The sequence below is a fragment of the Penicillium nucicola genome (assembly GCF_028828085.1).
Source record: "Penicillium nucicola strain IBT 29836 chromosome Unknown utg000001l, whole genome shotgun sequence".
NCBI classification, from domain to species: domain Eukaryota; kingdom Fungi; phylum Ascomycota; class Eurotiomycetes; order Eurotiales; family Aspergillaceae; genus Penicillium; species Penicillium nucicola.
The window spans coordinates 2,290,428-2,307,934 of record NW_026643125.1 but is presented as its reverse complement, the minus strand read 5'-3'; the positions used below and the strand labels follow the sequence as shown (position 1 = coordinate 2,307,934).

At 47.5% G+C, this 17,507-nt stretch overlaps 4 protein-coding genes across 4 annotated transcripts; 3 read left to right on the top strand and 1 right to left on the bottom strand.

Annotated features, from left to right (window-relative positions):
* Positions 1-2,325: 2,325 nt before the first annotated feature.
* Positions 2,326-3,156, bottom strand: N7511_000868 (uncharacterized protein; the record flags this gene model as incomplete). The annotated part of the gene is made up of 2 exons (XM_057123293.1): positions 2,326-2,940; positions 3,001-3,156. 2 exons carry the CDS (start codon positions 3,154-3,156, stop codon positions 2,326-2,328), a joined length of 771 nt encoding a protein of 256 aa, XP_056989026.1.
* A 1,717-nt stretch (positions 3,157-4,873) lies between these two features.
* On the top strand, positions 4,874-7,148 carry N7511_000867 (DUF3435 domain-containing protein; the record flags this gene model as incomplete). The annotated part of the gene is made up of 7 exons (XM_057123292.1): positions 4,874-4,885; positions 4,932-4,962; positions 5,038-5,371; positions 5,501-5,877; positions 5,946-6,647; positions 6,736-6,988; positions 7,049-7,148. 7 exons carry the CDS (start codon positions 4,874-4,876, stop codon positions 7,146-7,148), a joined length of 1,809 nt encoding a protein of 602 aa, XP_056989025.1.
* Positions 7,149-9,856: 2,708 nt separating this feature from the next.
* N7511_000866 (uncharacterized protein) lies at positions 9,857-11,300 on the top strand (the record flags this gene model as incomplete). The annotated part of the gene is made up of 2 exons (XM_057123291.1): positions 9,857-10,826; positions 10,876-11,300. 2 exons carry the CDS (start codon positions 9,857-9,859, stop codon positions 11,298-11,300), a joined length of 1,395 nt encoding a protein of 464 aa, XP_056989024.1.
* Positions 11,301-13,760: 2,460 nt separating this feature from the next.
* Positions 13,761-16,288, top strand: N7511_000865 (dynamin family protein; the record flags this gene model as incomplete). Its single annotated transcript, XM_057123290.1, has 3 exons — positions 13,761-15,620; positions 15,689-15,929; positions 15,978-16,288. The coding sequence occupies 3 exons, from the start codon at positions 13,761-13,763 to the stop codon at positions 16,286-16,288; spliced, it is 2,412 nt and encodes an 803-aa protein (XP_056989023.1).
* Positions 16,289-17,507: the final 1,219 nt, after the last annotated feature.

The window sequence follows — 17,507 nt, the reverse complement described above, 5'->3', positions numbered from 1 at the left end:
GTAATTTCTGTACTGCGAACAATCACGGGCAGATGAATATAGCAGCAGTGCTCTTTTCAGTCATTGATGGACAGATCTAGATGGTAAAAGCTCTCTGATTTGTCCGGGGAAAGCTCTGTCGTGCCGGAATCGACCTAACATGGCCCACTTTTCTTAGGGTATCCACCGTTCCCTACAGATCCACGCGCGAGTAAGATTATCATTTCCGTCAATCAGCCAATCATACCCCCAAGCCTCAATGTCGCGGTACTCTACGACGAATTAGAGCCAGCCTGTCAATGAATATCCACTTGGGGGACACAAATATCACTCACGCCCTTCTTTCATATCGCGTCGTTCCGCTCACATTGCCTTTCTTTTACAAGAGTGATCTGCACCATTGACTCTGTCTCACTTACGCCTACAATGCATCTAGCCATTACGGGGTCTGCAACATGATTCAAGAGATATAATTTTGCTGACCTGGATTTTTGATTCGCTGAGGGATCTACATTCTGTACAAAGAAAATCCTGCAGGTACCCCTGTCCACACTACTCCTAGTATAGAAATTACCCATCTTTTGAGCCGTGCATGCCGAGGTTCCTGCGCTAGGCCGGGCTCAATTCCAAATACTTCAGCGCAATCAACAGCAATGACCATTAATTACAGCTACGGCTGGAAGGCCTGATGAAGGATCTCAAATGCGTCAGGGTGTCAGTGGCAGATCCAGGGGATCACCTCGCATGGACTGTGCGCTATGCATGCCATGGGGGTAAGAAGCTCGCGTTCCGTGCCGACAGGGGCCGTCTGCGGCCCGATTCGGATCGCAGTTTTCGGCGCAATGATGCACTAGTCTGAATGTGGTTACCAGGCCTTATACCATGCACGACGCGCCTATCTGCATCAACCCAATCTTGAAGGCGTCCTTCAATCCTTTAGTGCCATACAGATTCACCCCTTATGTTGAGAGTAATCCATGGGAATACTCAAGGACTAGATGGCCAAGTGGCCTGATTAAACAGCGTGGTTCAATCAATTGTGATGCAGATTGCCCCAATTCAATCCCGGGTTGCCGCCAACCTCTTCTGTACGGTTCTGCTCTCGGAAAAAGATGCGTCTAGACTGCCAGAAGCGTTGCGATTTGCCCGGGATAGCTCCACCCGCAGATCGAGCCCCGGTTTCCTGAAATCACCCTTTCCCCTGAACGTGGGAGCCAAGTCTACGTCAATTGTTCTACGTTGGACAGCGACATCCTGAGACGGAATCAATCTTGTAAATTGCATGTTTTATAATCAACGGAGCAATTAGAATCACTACATTCATAGCATTGTCGCATAGTAGGCGGCTATAGCTTCACATAGTAGCATTCATCAAACTCCACACAATTCCCCAAGATCCCACACTGTTGCATGTGTCTCACTCTTGGCTCCAAAAGGACGGTTTGCGGGTCTGTCAGGTGGACACGAGGATTGTTCGCTTTCGCGATCTAACGCTAACCTCAGATTTAGCCTAGACCAACGCGCGCGACCAGTGTTCGATGCAAATGTTGCTGACCAATCATCGGCTCCGATCGGCTCCTGATTCTGCTCAAGCGCAAATGACAGACTTGGATGAAACAACCAAGTTACGTTATTCAGAGGCTGTTTGACAGATTGAACGGTCATAATAGTACATTCAAGTTTGCATAATAGCGGGCAAGATAGAGGCAGAGTAATGGGATCGTGACACACGGACTGTGCGCCATACATTATGCTCCATAATAAAGGTTTGTGTCGTCCAGACACTAGTCCCAATCTAGCTTAAGTCGAAAGACCAGGCCAGCGGCGTCAAAATGATCGCATTACCGCCGTCTTACGATATCTGAAACTAGGCTAGTCAAAAAAGGTATCATGGACGAGTGTATCATAGGCTAAAAATCCGGACTAGTGCTGCAATTTCGGATAACGGCGGATACGTCTACGGTATCAATCGTAAAATGCGAACCAGGTCATCTGCGCTTGCACAATGCTCAATCGGCGTGCAACATAGCCTCCGGTGAAGGGCCGTTGACGAGACAGTATCAAACAAGAATAAAATTTACAGGCTTGATCTACGCGATCTACGACGAAGATGGTACGACCGTGAAATTATAGTAGCAACCAATACCCATGTAGTGTTTTCATTGTCCGCCGCTGAGCTTTGCATATCCTGGGCAGCTCTTCACCCGTCCACTCAACGCTCCGGTTTGCTTGACTCTTCAACGTAACACGTACAACCCAGGCACACGGCGTGGATGATAGCATTGCTGATTCATGTCAATTGGCTACAGTCCATGAAATCTCCAATAAGTTACTTGCACTTTCTCTTCAGAATTGCGATATATATTGGCTGGCTTGCTGGAGAGGTTGCTGATTGAATTGGACCGGCGCTTGCTGAAGAGGCGGCTGACAGAACTGGACCGGCGCTTGTTGATTGACCGACGTAAGGGTATTCGACAGTGGATAGTTTGGGAGCGGGTTGGTACCAAACGAGGCCACCTGCCCGTTATGAGCTGTCCATGAGCCTCGTAGCACATCAGAATCAGACAATCCAGCAAATGCAGACTTATTTTTCTCAGCATTTCTCTCCTTCTCTATCTTCTTCTCGAGCTGGTTCTGCGCTTGTTGGAAATTGCCGCTGACCTCCAATAGTATGGGTAACAGATTATCGCCGGTCGTACAACAAGCTTGTGCAAACTCGAGTTGCTGTTTCAGAGTGGATATTTCGAACTCGAGCGTTTGAACCTTGGCCAGATTCTGGTTATTGGTGTCACTCAGCTGGCGAATTGCTGCTTGGGCTTGGGCGTTGTCCTCCTCTAGTTGCTGTATGGATCGTGTGAGCTGGTCTCGGTCTTGATCGGCTTCCTTGAACCCTTTCAAGCATCGTCGATGAACAATCCTCCAGTGCCTTTGTTTCGCAGTCTTTGCTATTGGCGAGGAAATCTAGATCATTCATTGCGTTGAGTATACTTGCTTTCAGGAAACAGTGATGACAGAACGTACCAATGGTGTGTAAAGGTCTACATCTTGAGTATCTGATAGAGAACCATCATGACCAGCGATAGAAGAGTGTTGAGTGTGCTTCGCAGCGGTAATTGACTTGGAGCGACCTTGACCAGTACTGGCGGTGGCTTGGGCCGCGGTTCTGCGGGAAGGCATATTGAAAGTCAATACTCTAAGATAGATTCTCTCGCAGGGAGGATTGTCGATTTTTCAGGTTCGACCGTTCGGGGAGGCAATGTGGACTTTTATAGGTATCCAGCGTACTAGTCAGTAGCCTAAACAGTTCTGAACGATGTATAACAAAGCCGTTCAATGTGGGCCGCAGCATTGTGACATTGACCGTTCAAATGCCCAGTCATTGGTGCATGTCGAGACAACCGGCCCGCAATAACGGTTATCCTGCAATTTCAAGATATGGTTGCATTTGTGCGGCGATGACCGTTCGCTTTTTTGTCTCGTTCTCCAGAGGGACTGATAACCACCGGTTGACCAGAAGGTACAGTACCTTAACGGTGATCTTGTTCTGTCAACTAGAATTCTATGGTTAGACTTTGACCATTTGACACGAAGCTCTTCATCTACGAACCAGCATGTAGCGCCCATTCACATCCTCCATAACAATATCTTCGAATACTGACCCCATGCCCGCTTGAACGGTTGAAACTTTCCAGGCCCGTGCAAGTTCCCCAAGTAGTTCACTCGTATTGTTTCGTATTCTGTTTATGTTGCCTTGTCGGTTGCATATTTAGTATTCCACCCGATGTCGCATTGGCGGATCAATCCGTTGGCGGTCTCGGGGTCAAGTTGAGCCACGGGAACTCGAGACAATTTGAAACATGGGCAAAATCCTAATGCGCCATGAAGTGGGTTTACCAAATCGAATGAGGCCAGTTCCAGGACGGTATACCCCGGGTCTATTCGTCGCTATTGATTGCTCGAAGCGCGCTATCAGCTCACGCATACGGTGCCGCGCAGGAACCGAAGGTAACGAGATGTTCGTTTTTTTTTCAAGCCAGTATTCCGTATCAACATACTGTGCTAATGAAATCCGATGGACAGTATGATAAAACGCCATAAGAAATTTGCGGCAGCAGTAGTCGCGCAGATCCACGTTCGTAAAAAGACAGGTTTGGGCGATCAGTGGATATAAGTCGGGGCGGCGCCGAAAGTCTTGATTCGTGGGACTTCATATACTGCCCCACCCTCAATCGATCGCCACTCAATAGTGCCGCCACTCAACCAGATATCAAGAAGGTATTGTAGGCTACCATCGACTACCCCTGTCGCTTAATTTCGGTTATGAGGTGATTAGATTCCAGGTACCGGAATAGGCGACTCGGCTCAGTCTCGGCCGTGTGGCCCGCGCGACACTGGCCCAGTTGACCTTCCCTAACGGGCTTAGCTTTTACTTTTCTTTCTATCGCGTCTGAAGCCGCGATTCGTTTATTCTCTAAGCCGACATTAACTACACGCTATCAGCCGAGGGGGTGCTGTCAGTGTGATTGCATTATGGCTTCTCAGTCAAGTTGTGGTATTGTATTGCAATGCATGCTACCAGACTAACCTTCTCTATTCCAAAGCCGAGATTTCGTCTGGTGTAACGCATAAGGAATTCGGTGGGTTTGCAGTGGCCATTGCAATTCTTGGGCTCTCTTCAACGATTCATGATTGGGCCGGTTAACCGTAGGATGGTCAACAGTTAAACGAACCTTCCAAGGCCCTCCGGAGATACGTATATTGAAGCTCCAAGACTTTCTGGAGACTGACTACTGACAGAGCTATAAATACAAGCACAAATCCTCTGTTGCTTGAGCAAGCTCCTTGCGTCAAATGCATCTGCCGGTTCCTTAGTAACGGTCTTTAATTTGATACAATGGATTCCTCGGTGGGTTACAAAGCCCTCTTTTAAGCCCTGTCTAATTCTAAGATAGAAATATCTCCGAATTCTCGCGAGGCTCGACAGTCAAGCAGTCGAGGCGGAACGAGCCCAGTCCATATTCAAAGAGGAACTATCAGAATAATTACGGCTACTGCTAGATATCACCATATACCTCAAGTCCTTGGTCCAGGAGTTTGGCTTGGACACGCAGCCTGGAAAGAAGACGCCGGTTTATATCGAGGATATCGGCCCGTTTAATGAAACGATCTTATCGACACAGGAGAAAAAATTCCATCTAGGCTTTCAACGTATCCAAGTGTGTCTGTTTAACTCTCTCGGTATCTTTACGCTGCACCGGAAAAGCGCTCTGTTGAGTCTGCAGTTCAAGGACCTGCAGATCTCCCTACAGAAGGATCCCCGTGGAGGCCCATCCGTCCCTATGATCGAACTTACTCCCGAAGAAACTAAAAAGTTTCTCGGTCTCACCAAATTGTACGGCAAGCGCAATTTCTGTCTATCCTCTCAATTTCCCGTTCACCTCCGGATATATAATATATCTTGAGTTCCTTCTTGTCATCTCTGGAATGGCTGACTACGGTGATGCAGCTAACCTATCAGCAGAACTACTTTTGCACTTCCCGAAATCGTTTACGGGCCGTCTTTGGTGATATGCCCGCACACGTTGCTTTTTGGCATCTTGTTTCACGCGCGGGCGTTCCGGAATCAGGGGCTGACTTCGAAGGCTCAGCTGCGGAAACTTTCCATCAGCAAAGGCTGTGAGCAGCTCCTGGTGCCTTTAGATCCGAAAAAGTCTGACTGGTATATCTTTTGCAAAACGGAGTTGGTCAAGGGCGTTCCAACCATTCGACGAACTACACAGATGCCCAAGTCTGCGATTTCCACCTTGCTGGTCGCATTTGGCGAGATACGTGGGTGGAAAGGGGCATTTCACGCCCATCAGTTCCGGTATGGAAGTGGTAAAGTGATCAATGAGAGTGGTGAGTTCTTCCGCGGATATTGTGAATTTGATCTGTCCTGTCAAGTTGGTGGCTGATGTAGTCCGCAGGGTGGGTGAGCAAGGAGCAACATATGTTGATCATGAAGCATGCCAGCCCCCGCACCTTTGTCAACCACTATCATCCCCTGCAAATCGACACTGACATGATCCGGGTGATCTGTGGCCTTGACCCGGATGTGGAACTGATGCGAGCTGTCATGCGGCAAAGCCGTTGGCGAGACACGCGACGCCCGCGCTACTTGACCAAACAACAAAGGGCACAGGTTGAAGAACATCCTGAGTTGGAAGAGGCACGGCGCAACCTAGACAATATCCGCGCGCAGTACGAGGAGACCCAGGAACCCGGCCTGCTTCCTAGACTCCAGCAACGGGAGAAGGGGGTGAGAAATACGCGAAAAAGGTTGCACCGGAGCTTACGGCATGAGATCCGAGAGAAATTTGATGAAGAGCAAGCCTTTTTGGATATCGAGGCGCAGCTGTCGGGTACCGCAGTCAAGGAAGAGAGCGAAGACTCACCCCTGGAGGACACTATGCACCCCCTTCAGTTGCATCTCGTGCAGAGTCTTCTTTCCTACCCTGTTTCTAACTCGTTGGAGGATGAGTGGCATCGACGCGATACGGGTGCTGCAGCGGTTGTCCAGTATTATGATGTCCTTGAAGGAGGCCCATTAAGGGGTCGGCCTAAACAGAAAGCTCCTGAAATCGCTTCGCCGACTGGACCGATAGCTCAGCCGAAGGTTACCTGCCCCTGTATGTGGCAAGCCGTTACGTGCCACCAGGGAGTACCTTGAAACTGCTAAGCAGCCAGAGGCATGCTTTCAATGCTTCGCAAGTGAAGGGCTGCCGGACAAGGTTCGCTTTCAGATGTTTCATGATCCCGGGTGTGTTACGCGCCACTTTGATGCTATTCATCTTAAAGAAGAACCACTGAAATGCAACTGGTGTGAAGTAGGCTTGCTACATCGGATGGCGTTCCAGCGTCATGCTTCTGATGTGCATCGCGTGCGAAGTCGCTGGCGATGCCCGAACCCGATGCAGGGACTTCAAAAACCAGAACAGGCTGGCGATGAATCAATAAAGCCATTGACTCGGTATCCGTTTACTTCCAATTTTGAATGGAATCACATTTGCCGTATCCAGTGAGAATATAGACCAGAGAATTTCCATACGAATCCCGCGCGCGAGGAGGACGAGCACGAGCAGCGGGAAAATGAGCAGTTGGCAGCGTATGTCAGCAAAAATACCCTCTAGAGCTTTCTATACGATTTGCGTTGAAAACTTTTGGTCCTTGGTTCTACTTTATTTGTTCGGGCCACCGAGATCTGGACTCAGCGCTTTACCTCCCTTGGGAATATCATGAAACTTGTCAGAAGAGGGCACATGAAGATAGTAGAGTGCAATGTCTGGCGTGAATATTACCGAGTCATGCAGCTTCAGCGCCATGGTAGTGATGCATACATTACGTACAATAACTGGATGCTCATGGTGTTTGGTTTCTTGCTGATGAGGTGGTAATGCTCACTCTCTTGGTCCAAATTCGATAGACTTATATAAAAAAAGATATAATCCAGGCTTCTCAAGATTGACTCGATCCATACACGATATGTGATGTGAGTGCACGATCTGTGGAGTACTGTGTAGCCTCGGAGTCTGATATGGAACTACATACTGAGCGATGCACGAAAAATGTATGGGACCATTTTCTGCTTATTTTTACCAGTTCTCGGCTCTTTCGCCCCAAAAATATGTGTACATCTTGTGTATTGCGAGCTGATAAATGGTAGCTTTTATTTGCATTTGACATATTTGCTCCTTCGCGTAAAACAGGGACAGTTGACTGCGGGTTCTTTGAGGGCTTGCGCCTTTCGGGCTGACACTAAAACCATTGGCTAGTTATGACTGCATTAGCGCACATTTAGTCAGCGATTTTAATCTGATCTCCACATATACGGAAGATGGCATACAGATCGCAGCACATTCAATTTAAAAACTCACCTTTATTCCCACATTGAACGAAAGACAGTCTGTTCTAACGACAAATTTCGCCCGAGGAAACTTTTGAAGTCGGCATTCCGCATCAAAATCTCCACATTCCAGACCATGTAGTCTCGTAGCATAGTTTCCAAATTCCCCATGTACTGACTATCCTCAAAAACAAATACCAATAGCTGAACGATGTCTCCCGTCCGTTCTTCAAATAAAGTAGTATTCTCAAGCAATCGTAGTAACTGATAGAAAGATAGGACACTAAGAGAGAGCCAGCCTGTTCTGACTCCAAAACGATGGATTCCAGCGTGACTCAGAAAAACTGCTGCATAGCTCGTGAAAGGTTCATTGCGTAAGCCCTTCTCAGATCCTGATCGTGGTGTATGGCCAAGATGTGCCAGCACGATATCATAATTAAGCGAAAGCACGTTTTGGTGGAAGAGATCCCAAGTTAGGCTAGAAGAATCCCATCTGTTCGCCTTTTCCTGGCATTGCGTTTCCCTGTTTTCTGACTGCGAAGTATCGTTCCCGGGAGATTGCCGAACGGGACATGGAGCTGAGTAATCCCCAGAGTATACAAACTCACAGCAACGACCAAAAACTTCCTCATCAATACTCTCGATCATCGCTGGCTCGAGGGCCTTTCTTGGAAAAGAACTCTGGTGAATTGAGAACTACTTTTGATTTTTACCAACGGAAAAATGAACAACATCAGATTGCAGGACTCTGCGCAATTGTTAGGGATTGGGACAATCTTTATCTAAAAGGGGGCAAACTTAATTATGATATGCAAGCCGCATTATGTAAAGGTTATTTGATAGAAAGATGTCTGCCTAAGGCGGCGATATTGTTCACTTCATTATTAGGATGGCAGAGAAAGCACAGATTTTCGATATTCTTTTTACAGAAGAGAATTTTCGTGGCTCTTTATAGTGACCGGCTAGGCCCTAGCTCTGCTTTCAGTCACGGTCTAGCGTCCGCAGCGCTGTTATATTGTCGCCCAATGAAAGCCACTGCAGAGACCCGCTCCTACAGCAAGCTGGTAAGCCAATAAAATCAATCCTCACTGGGACAGCGAGGCTGTCTGGCTGAGAACTGCCATCTATAAGCCACGTTTACATCGGTAGAGCATCTCGCTTTTCCCAGTGTGGTCGAATAAGAGCCTACTGCGGAGACCACTACGGTTAAAGATATCGCACCTAGGGGTACCCCTGGTCAATGATGACGTTCCTGACTTCGGAGTGGGACTTGAAATCCCCTAATGCACCTGCCAGCACATGCATTGCCTTGTCATCAGGGCATCTCGACCCGTTGGTGCTATAATGCTCACGTATTTCTTTTCAACGGAAGATCTGCCAAGATAATTGTGGCATTTCGCAAAGATACGGCTAGAGTCTACCTTGACATCATTTCACACAGGGAATGCAAACCGTTATACTCCCTTTCAGTCTCCAGAGCTGTCAGCGTTTCCAAACCCTTCTCAACAACCCATCAGTCAATTTACAAGGTACCAAAATTAGAAGCGTGGAATTTTGGAAGAACCTACGCAAATATAATAGATGCTAGAGAGAGAAACGTTCGGACTGGTAGAGCGTCAAAGCCTTTCTGCATCTTGCAGTTGCTTTTTTACAGACCTTGGCGCTTTCTGGTGGAATAGTATTTCTTTCTCAGAGTGCGGCCTGTGCTTTGAATGTGGGTGAATGTGGGCAGTATCTTGCATGAGCATTAAATGGGCGGCCTCGGCTTTCGCTAGCCCTGCCCAATCAACGATAAGTGATAAGTCTAGTTCCCATTAGAAGGGTTGGGCAGAGATCTGCCTGATCCGCCCCTGGTCTAGTCTGTTGCCCCTCATGTTATTCAATACTGATATCCCCTTCAGCGACCAACGCTGTGCTTCAGTATTAGCAGCCCGCTTTGCCCCATTCCCAAGTGTGACACAGATACTTTGGCTTCGACTAAATCCAAAAATCACCATGAACCCACCCAATCAAATCATAGATCCAGATGGTGAGGTGATCATAATACTGCGCAATGCAGACTGTCCGTTTGCACAACCTTTTGAAAGTACCGCTACTGGTAAAGCCTCTGACATACCACTGGAGATACGTAATGGTCTCCGAAGCACTGTGACATTGTTCAACTTTTCGACTTTCCGTTTCGAACTGCCCGAACAGCCGCCTCCCGAAGAGAAAGCAAGGAATAGTAAGGAGAAGAGGAAGAAGAGGAAGAAGGAGAGGGAATATAGAGCGGCTCAGGCCACTCTTGAGGAATATGCTGCCGAAGAACCTGCTGTCGAAGCATCCGCTGCCGATGAGCCTACTGCTGAAGAGCCTGCTGTCGAAGCATCCGCTGCCGATGAGCCTACTGCTGAAGAGCCTGCTGTCGAAGAATCCGCTGCCGATGAGCCTGCTGTCAAAGAATCTGCTGCTGAAGGATCTGCTGCTGAAGAGTCCGTTGCTGAATTTGGCACACTGAATCACGTCCGCATTCAAGTATCTGCGAAGCATTTAATTTTTGCCTCCTCGGTTTTCAAGAAAATATTGACTGGGGGTTGGAAAGAAAACATTACTTACTTGCAGAAGGGCTCAGTGGAAATCACTACAGAAAGCTGGGATACTGAAGCATTTTTGATTTTACTCCGTGCTATTCATGGTCAATACTACTATATACCGCGGAAGCTGACCCTCGAGATGCTCGCCAAGGTTGCTGTGATAGCAGACTACTATGAATGCAAGACGGCTTTATTTATCATGAAAGATATTTGGATCGATAATCTGGAGGAGAGCATTCCTCCGACAGTTTCTCGAGATTTGATTTTATGGCTATGGATTGCCTGGTTTTTTCAACTTCACTCTCAGTTCAAAAGATCAACTTTGATTACGATGTCACAAAGTGACGGCTGGGTTGTTAGCTTTGGACTTCCGATTCCTGCAAATGTCATTGGTAAGAGCGGTCCATTTCTGAAAGCACTTCATCTCTAACTGAATGGTAGTTTCAATAAACAAATGTAGGGAGAATGCCATCCACAACTTGGTAATTACCCTTCATGAAACACGGGGTGCCTTCTTAGATGGTACTCGGGGCTGTTGTTTTGAGTGTCGCTCGTTCATGTATGGGACTCTAACTATGCAGATGCAGTCTAGTAATCTGCTTTCACCAAAGCCCAAGGCTCCCTTCTTGAATTTGAATTACAATGGTCTGGTGAAAACTATACTGGCCTTCAGATCCCCACGGTGGTATGGCTCGAACACAAGTTATTCGAGTTATAGGTCCAGCGATTTCCACGATTGCCCCGACGCATCCTTCGCATCATTATTCGCGATACTGAAAGATCCTCTCGAGGGCTTGGATCTTCAAGATTTCACGGGATCATCATTGGAGAACGTTTTCCATGGTGACATCTGCATGCATGATTGAACTTAAATTTGGTGCTATTCATTGCGACGGAGATATGAGGACATGAATGAAAGCCAGCCAGCTGTAATTTATCGATTCGATCATCGCAAATATTTGTTCAGCTGATCCCGGACGTATCAATCGATCTCAAAGGGATTATGGAAATATAAATTGGATTGTCTTCTTGTTGCTACGATTCTAATGCTGCAATCGTCGGTTCTTGATACAGTGAAGGAAGGGTAGGCATCCATTCGTCATCAGCGGGTGGCTCTCATCTTGCTTTGTCACTTGAGATGTCAGCTTTGATTGCTCTTGATCTAGCCTTTATTTCCACATTGAACGAAAAACAGCCTTTTGTAAAGACGGAACTCTTTCCAATAGCTTTGAGAAATCGGTATCTTGCATCATAACTTCCACATTCCACACGACATAGTCTCGCAGCACGTCTTGCAAATCCTCTATGTGCTCCCTGTCCTCGAAACAAGATTTCAAAAGCCCTACGATTTCCCTAGTCCGGTCTTTGGATAGTTTGAAGTGTTCGAGAGATTGAATCAGCCGGTGTATTGACAAAACACGCAGCGAGGTCCAGTCTGTATTGTAAGCGAAACGGTTTATTTCAGCGTGGCGCATAAACACATTCGCATAACTATGTCGACGATCAATGGCCGAGTTTTCAGCGACCTCCGCTCGTGGAGCCTGGTCAAGCTTTTCCAGCAGGTGCCTATAGACACGAGGAAGCTTCCTTGGGTGGAAGATGTTGTGAATCAGATTCTAAGGATCCCATCGTCCCAAATTTCGCAGAGAAGATGCTTCTTCAGTGCGAGGTTGCCCAGCATCACTTCCCAGAAGGTTTGAAGTGGGGGATGGAATAGAATAATCGCCAGAGTACACGAACTCACAGCAACAAGCAAAGACAACATCGTCAACATCCTCAATCATAGACGGCTGAAGGACACTGTCCGGGAAAGAACCCTCTAAAGCTCTATGGATCGAGAACTGCTTTTTCTCTTTCCCAACGAGAATATGAATGCCACCAGATTGCAAGATCCTTCGCAATATTTAGAGATAAGAAATTAATTTGATAATATAAAGGCTTGCCTGTGATACTTGAGTGCACATCTTGGGCGAGAAGTTTGTTCACCCAAATGTAGGAAAGCAGATAAACGAATTTCCATAGTGTTATATAGGAGAGGGGGTTCCATTGCTCTGCGGTCATCCACGGTTCAGGGTCCTCAGTGTGTCTATTTGAACTCAATAAGTCAATGTGGCCTTTATGGTGGCCCTTCAGACTAGGTCACTGTTGGGTCACTGTCTAGCGACCCCAGAGCGCTGCTATACTGACATCCAATAAAAGCCACTGCAAAGACCCGCTGCTACAGCAAGCTGAGGATCCAATGAAATCAATCCTCACTGAACAGCGTCCGGCTAAACCGCCGGCCGCAACCCATATGGTCACCTCTAGACCATCCCAGGAGTCCAGTAAGATTGGGGGGTCCAGCAAGGCTAAACTGTCCAGCAGGACTAGGGAGTCCAATCAAACGCCGCAAACTTCATGACGGAAAGGGACCAGTGGATAGCACCAGCATGAGAAAGCCATAAATCATGTCGTGCCCTAGAAAACAAGGCGCTTTATAGCTGGATCTTATGGGCGACCGCGCAAATGAGCTAGCCCAGCAACGGCTGGGGAGTGGAGCGCGACTAGGGAGTCAGGCAGGACTAGCAAGGACCACTCGCCAATCACATACCGTAAACTTTTTTACTGAAATCGGTACACAGAGTGTCACATGGACATTGATCCAATCACCGGTCGTAATATTCTCGAGACTTCTACAACCGAAATACAGAGGCCAATATTTAAACTTAGCGAAAAGGAAGCCAGTTTTTGTTTGTGGTTTTTGCATTCACCATTACATACGTAGGAATTATCAGTGTCTAAAGTTCTGCTACCGGCCCCTTTGCCTAGAGAATCGCCTTCTCGCGGTGCTTGCCGAACTGAGATGGCCATTTCGCCCAAAGCCACAGGGTGTCATCGCACCTATACCTCCCCCCGGTGGTTCCTATCTCTTCGTAAATATAGGTCTAATAGGCAACATTTTTCAATAGAAATTACGGCAACGAGGTTGCAGCCTCATACTTGATTTGGATGAAAACGGTTAGCGCATCTCTCCAAGTTGCTGAGGTTGACGTTAGCCTACGCTAACTTGAGGACGATGAAGGATGAAGTACGCCAAAGAATGGGAAATACGACCAAAATGGTCGATTGGTGAGGGAATATTGGAACTTGGATTAGAGGTATGCGTTTTGAAATGTGGCGCGTCACTGTAACTGCAGTACAGAAATATCCGCAGGACAAGGAATTTTGGGTGAAAGAGGCAGTTGTAAAGCTGGATGTTCTCTGGACTATAAATATGTGGGTTTGCGCGCCGTAGTTAACGTTGTGCATGTATTTCGTTCCAAATTATCTCCAAATTCAAATGAAACATGACTCTGACAAACTTCACAACAGATGCTCTTGATGGCTTGTGTACTCAAGAGCAGCTGGACCTTTTGGATTCCATCGATACTCTCCGATCACAAGGCATCAGCCACTACGTCTCGCTTCCGCAAATAATCGTATGCGGGGACCAATCTTCCGGGAAGAGCTCCGTTCTCGAGGCAATTTCCGGCGTTTCTTTTCCAGTGAAAAGCAGTTTGTGTACTAGGTTCCCAACTGAATTGGTTCTTCGAAAGAACTCGCAAGTGGGAGTTCGGGTTTCCATTGTTCCTCACCAATCGCGCAGCGACGCAGAGCAGCATTCTCTTGGCAGCTTTTGTGAACAACTCGACGGATTCGATGGGCTTGCGAACTTGATAGAGAATGCAAAAGCAGCAATGGGGATATCAACTCACGGAAAAGCATTTTCAAATGACCTTCTGCGTGTTGAGGTTTCGGGACCTGACCGACCACATCTCACAATTGTGGATCTTCCGGGTCTGATCCACTCGGAAACACGACAGCAGTCGGCGGCCGATGTACAACTAGTCCAAGACGTGGTTCAGTCATACATGAGAGAATCACGAAGCGTCATCCTTGCTGTTGTCTCCGCCAAGAATGATTTTGCAAACCAGATCGTCCTCCGTTTAGCGCGGGACGCTGATCCATCCGGTGACCGCACATTAGGTGTCATCTCCAAGCCAGATACGCTGGTCCCAGGATCCGAGAGTGAGGCTTCATTTGTATCGCTCGCTAAGAACCAAGACGTGGAGTTCCGTCTAGGATGGCACGTGTTGAGGAATATGGATTCAGAGAAAGGCCAGTGCAGCTTATCCGACCGGAACATTCAGGAATGGAACTTTTTCTCCCAAGGCATCTGGGAAGACCTGCCTCGATCACTTGTGGGCGTGGACTCATTGCGAAATCGTCTGAGCAGTCTGCTTCTCGGTCAAATTGCAAGTGAACTTCCAAGCCTGATCAACGAGATAAATTCAAAGATCAATTCTTGTCGGTCGCAGCTCCAAAAGCTTGGCGACCCTCGCGCAACACTAGATGAACAACGGTCGTATCTTTTGCATATCAGTCAAGCATTCCAGTCTCTGGCCAAAGCAGCCGTGGACGGCACTTACAGCGAGCCTTTTTTCGGAGATGCGAAGACAAAAGATGGGTACCAGAAGCGCATCCGAGCAGTGATTCAAAATCTGAATCAGCAATTCACGGAAAAGATCTCTCGCCGTGGCCATTTCCACCATGTCCTTGGAAGTGAAGATCAGAGATTGGTTTCCAAAAGTCAAGTATGTCTAACAAGAAAGGAATATGTTCAGCATATCGAAACGCTCCTCAAAAGGACAAGGGGTCGGGAGTTACCTGGTACCTTTAACCCTTTGATAGTTAAGGATCTATTTCAAGAACAATGCGGCCCGTGGGCAGACATAACGCACAGCCATATTACAGCGGCTTGGACGGCTGCACGAGAATTCCTTCAACATGCAGTTTCCTATGTGGCAGATGAAGCCACTTCAAAGACCTTGTTCAAACAGGTGATTTTGCCAGCTCTGGGGGATTTACGACGTGCTTTGGAGAATGGAAGCGAAGAGCTCCTTATGCCGCATCAAGGAGGCCATCCCATCACCTACAACCATTACTTCACTGAAACACTCCAAAAGACTCGCATTGATCGCCAAAAAGAATCCTTCCGCAAAGCTCTTCAATCATACTTTGGTGTTGATACTCTTTCAACCTCTGAACCTGCGCTGCATGCCATCGATCTTCAAGGACTTTTCAACTCTCTCCTTCAGACTACTATACCAGACATGACACGTTTTGCGTCCGAGGAGGCACTTGACTGCATGCTCTCCTACTACAAGGTATGGTATGTCCTGCCAGCCCACCTTATTTTTCCATCCTCTGATTAATTTGTGCGATGCCGAGATAGGTTGCCCTCAAGCGTTTTGTTGATGACATTGCGACCGAAGTAATCGAAGTCAAGCTTCTCAGTGCACTGCCAACGCTTTTTACGCCTACCATTGCATTCGAGATGCCCAAAGACTTGGTCTGTCAAATAGCGGGTGAATCCGAGGAGAGCCAGAGCCTCCGGGATCAATTGAACAAGAAATTGTGGATCTTAACGAAAGGTTCAGATACGTGCAAGCGTTTCGTTGGTATCAGAGGCATTGGTAAGCGAATTCAGCTTACGTTCGTGTACGTACTGACCAGGTCTATAGAGTTGAACAATGACTTGCAGGCTAGCGTACAACAAAATCGGGCTAGATTGTCCTCTAGCTCTTGTAGCTCGGTTGAGCTACATGAAGAAGCTGACGCGATTGACTCTGAATCAATTGACGCACTGTCCAGATCACCCAGCCCGGACCTACCAGAGCAACCTGCCAAAGATGGGTATGCTCTGGAGCATACCACAGAGCCGGAGCAGCTGTTAGCAGCTCCTATTCCCACAAAGGGTGGCAAAAAGAAAACAAAGAAAAGGTTTGCCAACAAACCTCCTGCCGAACCCCCTGGTGAGACTCCTACGGAATGAGAGTCGCTTGGTCATGTGAATCGGTAGTGCGTTCGATTTTCCTCCTCAGAATGCCTCTCTATTGTTGGAAATGTAGTTGAACTGTGGTGCATATAGGTCTTCGGGTGTATGATCCGCATATGATAAAAAGATCCCTTTATTCAATTAATGTTTCATGTATGGGTTCTTTGAAGAATATATTACTGCACTGTACTGCTGTTCGTCGTCGATCGCGCTCTTCAAGTTCATAATTGACCGTCAATGCTCAAAAAGACTCAAAGTAGCATAATAAAAGCGTGCCATATTTCACCGTCGAATCCACGATTTCTTGCCAAGCCTGGTGGTTGCGGTCTGTGCAGTAGGAGGTTCTCTCTAGGTCCTCACTTTTCCCCTAGTTTAACGTTATCGCACTAGTTTATCCCTCAGCTTTTGTCCTGCTCTTGAAGTTTGTAGCGATAATGCCACTGTCGTGTTTATTGCCGTTGCGGTTTTAACAAATTTAACCTGTTCAGGCTATTCTTTAATGAGGAAGTATTGTGACAGAAGTCAAATAATGGCTAAATAGCTTGGCATTTTCAACTAGTCGCCTCTGAGTGCCAGGGATCGAATGTCAGGTGATACCGTAAGCTATTTGGGCCAACTGATCCCGGGGGACGTCAGGAAGTCTGTCTATTATTACCCTTTATTTCGGGTGCTGATATAACTTTTCTGAATATATCGAATGTCCGGCTGGAGTTTACCTTAACATCATTTCACACAGGGAATGCACCGAAGCCCTCAAACACCCTTCCACCGTCTAGCTACATAAGAGTTCCCATCATCCCTATCACGATTGTCGCTCCTGTCATCCACCAGGCCGCCACTCCGAAAGCCCCTTGTATATCCTTCCTCAGAATTCCCCACAAGATCCCATACAAAAGGCTCGGTAGGAAAAACGCTAACCCAAGAACTCCCCAAATACGTTTCCAATCTAAGCTCTCACGATAGAATATTCCCCACGCTGTCATCACTTCAGTTCCATCCGATTTTAGCTCAGAGTCCATTTTCTTCGGTAATTGCTGTATGACTAGGTCACTACCGGGGGCTCGGCTGTTCGGATCATTGAAAAAGTCCATCATTAATTCTGGTCCGACTGGCGGAGATTGTCTTGGAGGGATAGGACGACATTGATACGATGCGCCGAGGGGTGGGACAAGGTTGGGGGGCGGGATACAGGCGCAGGGGTTATTGGGGGTGCAAA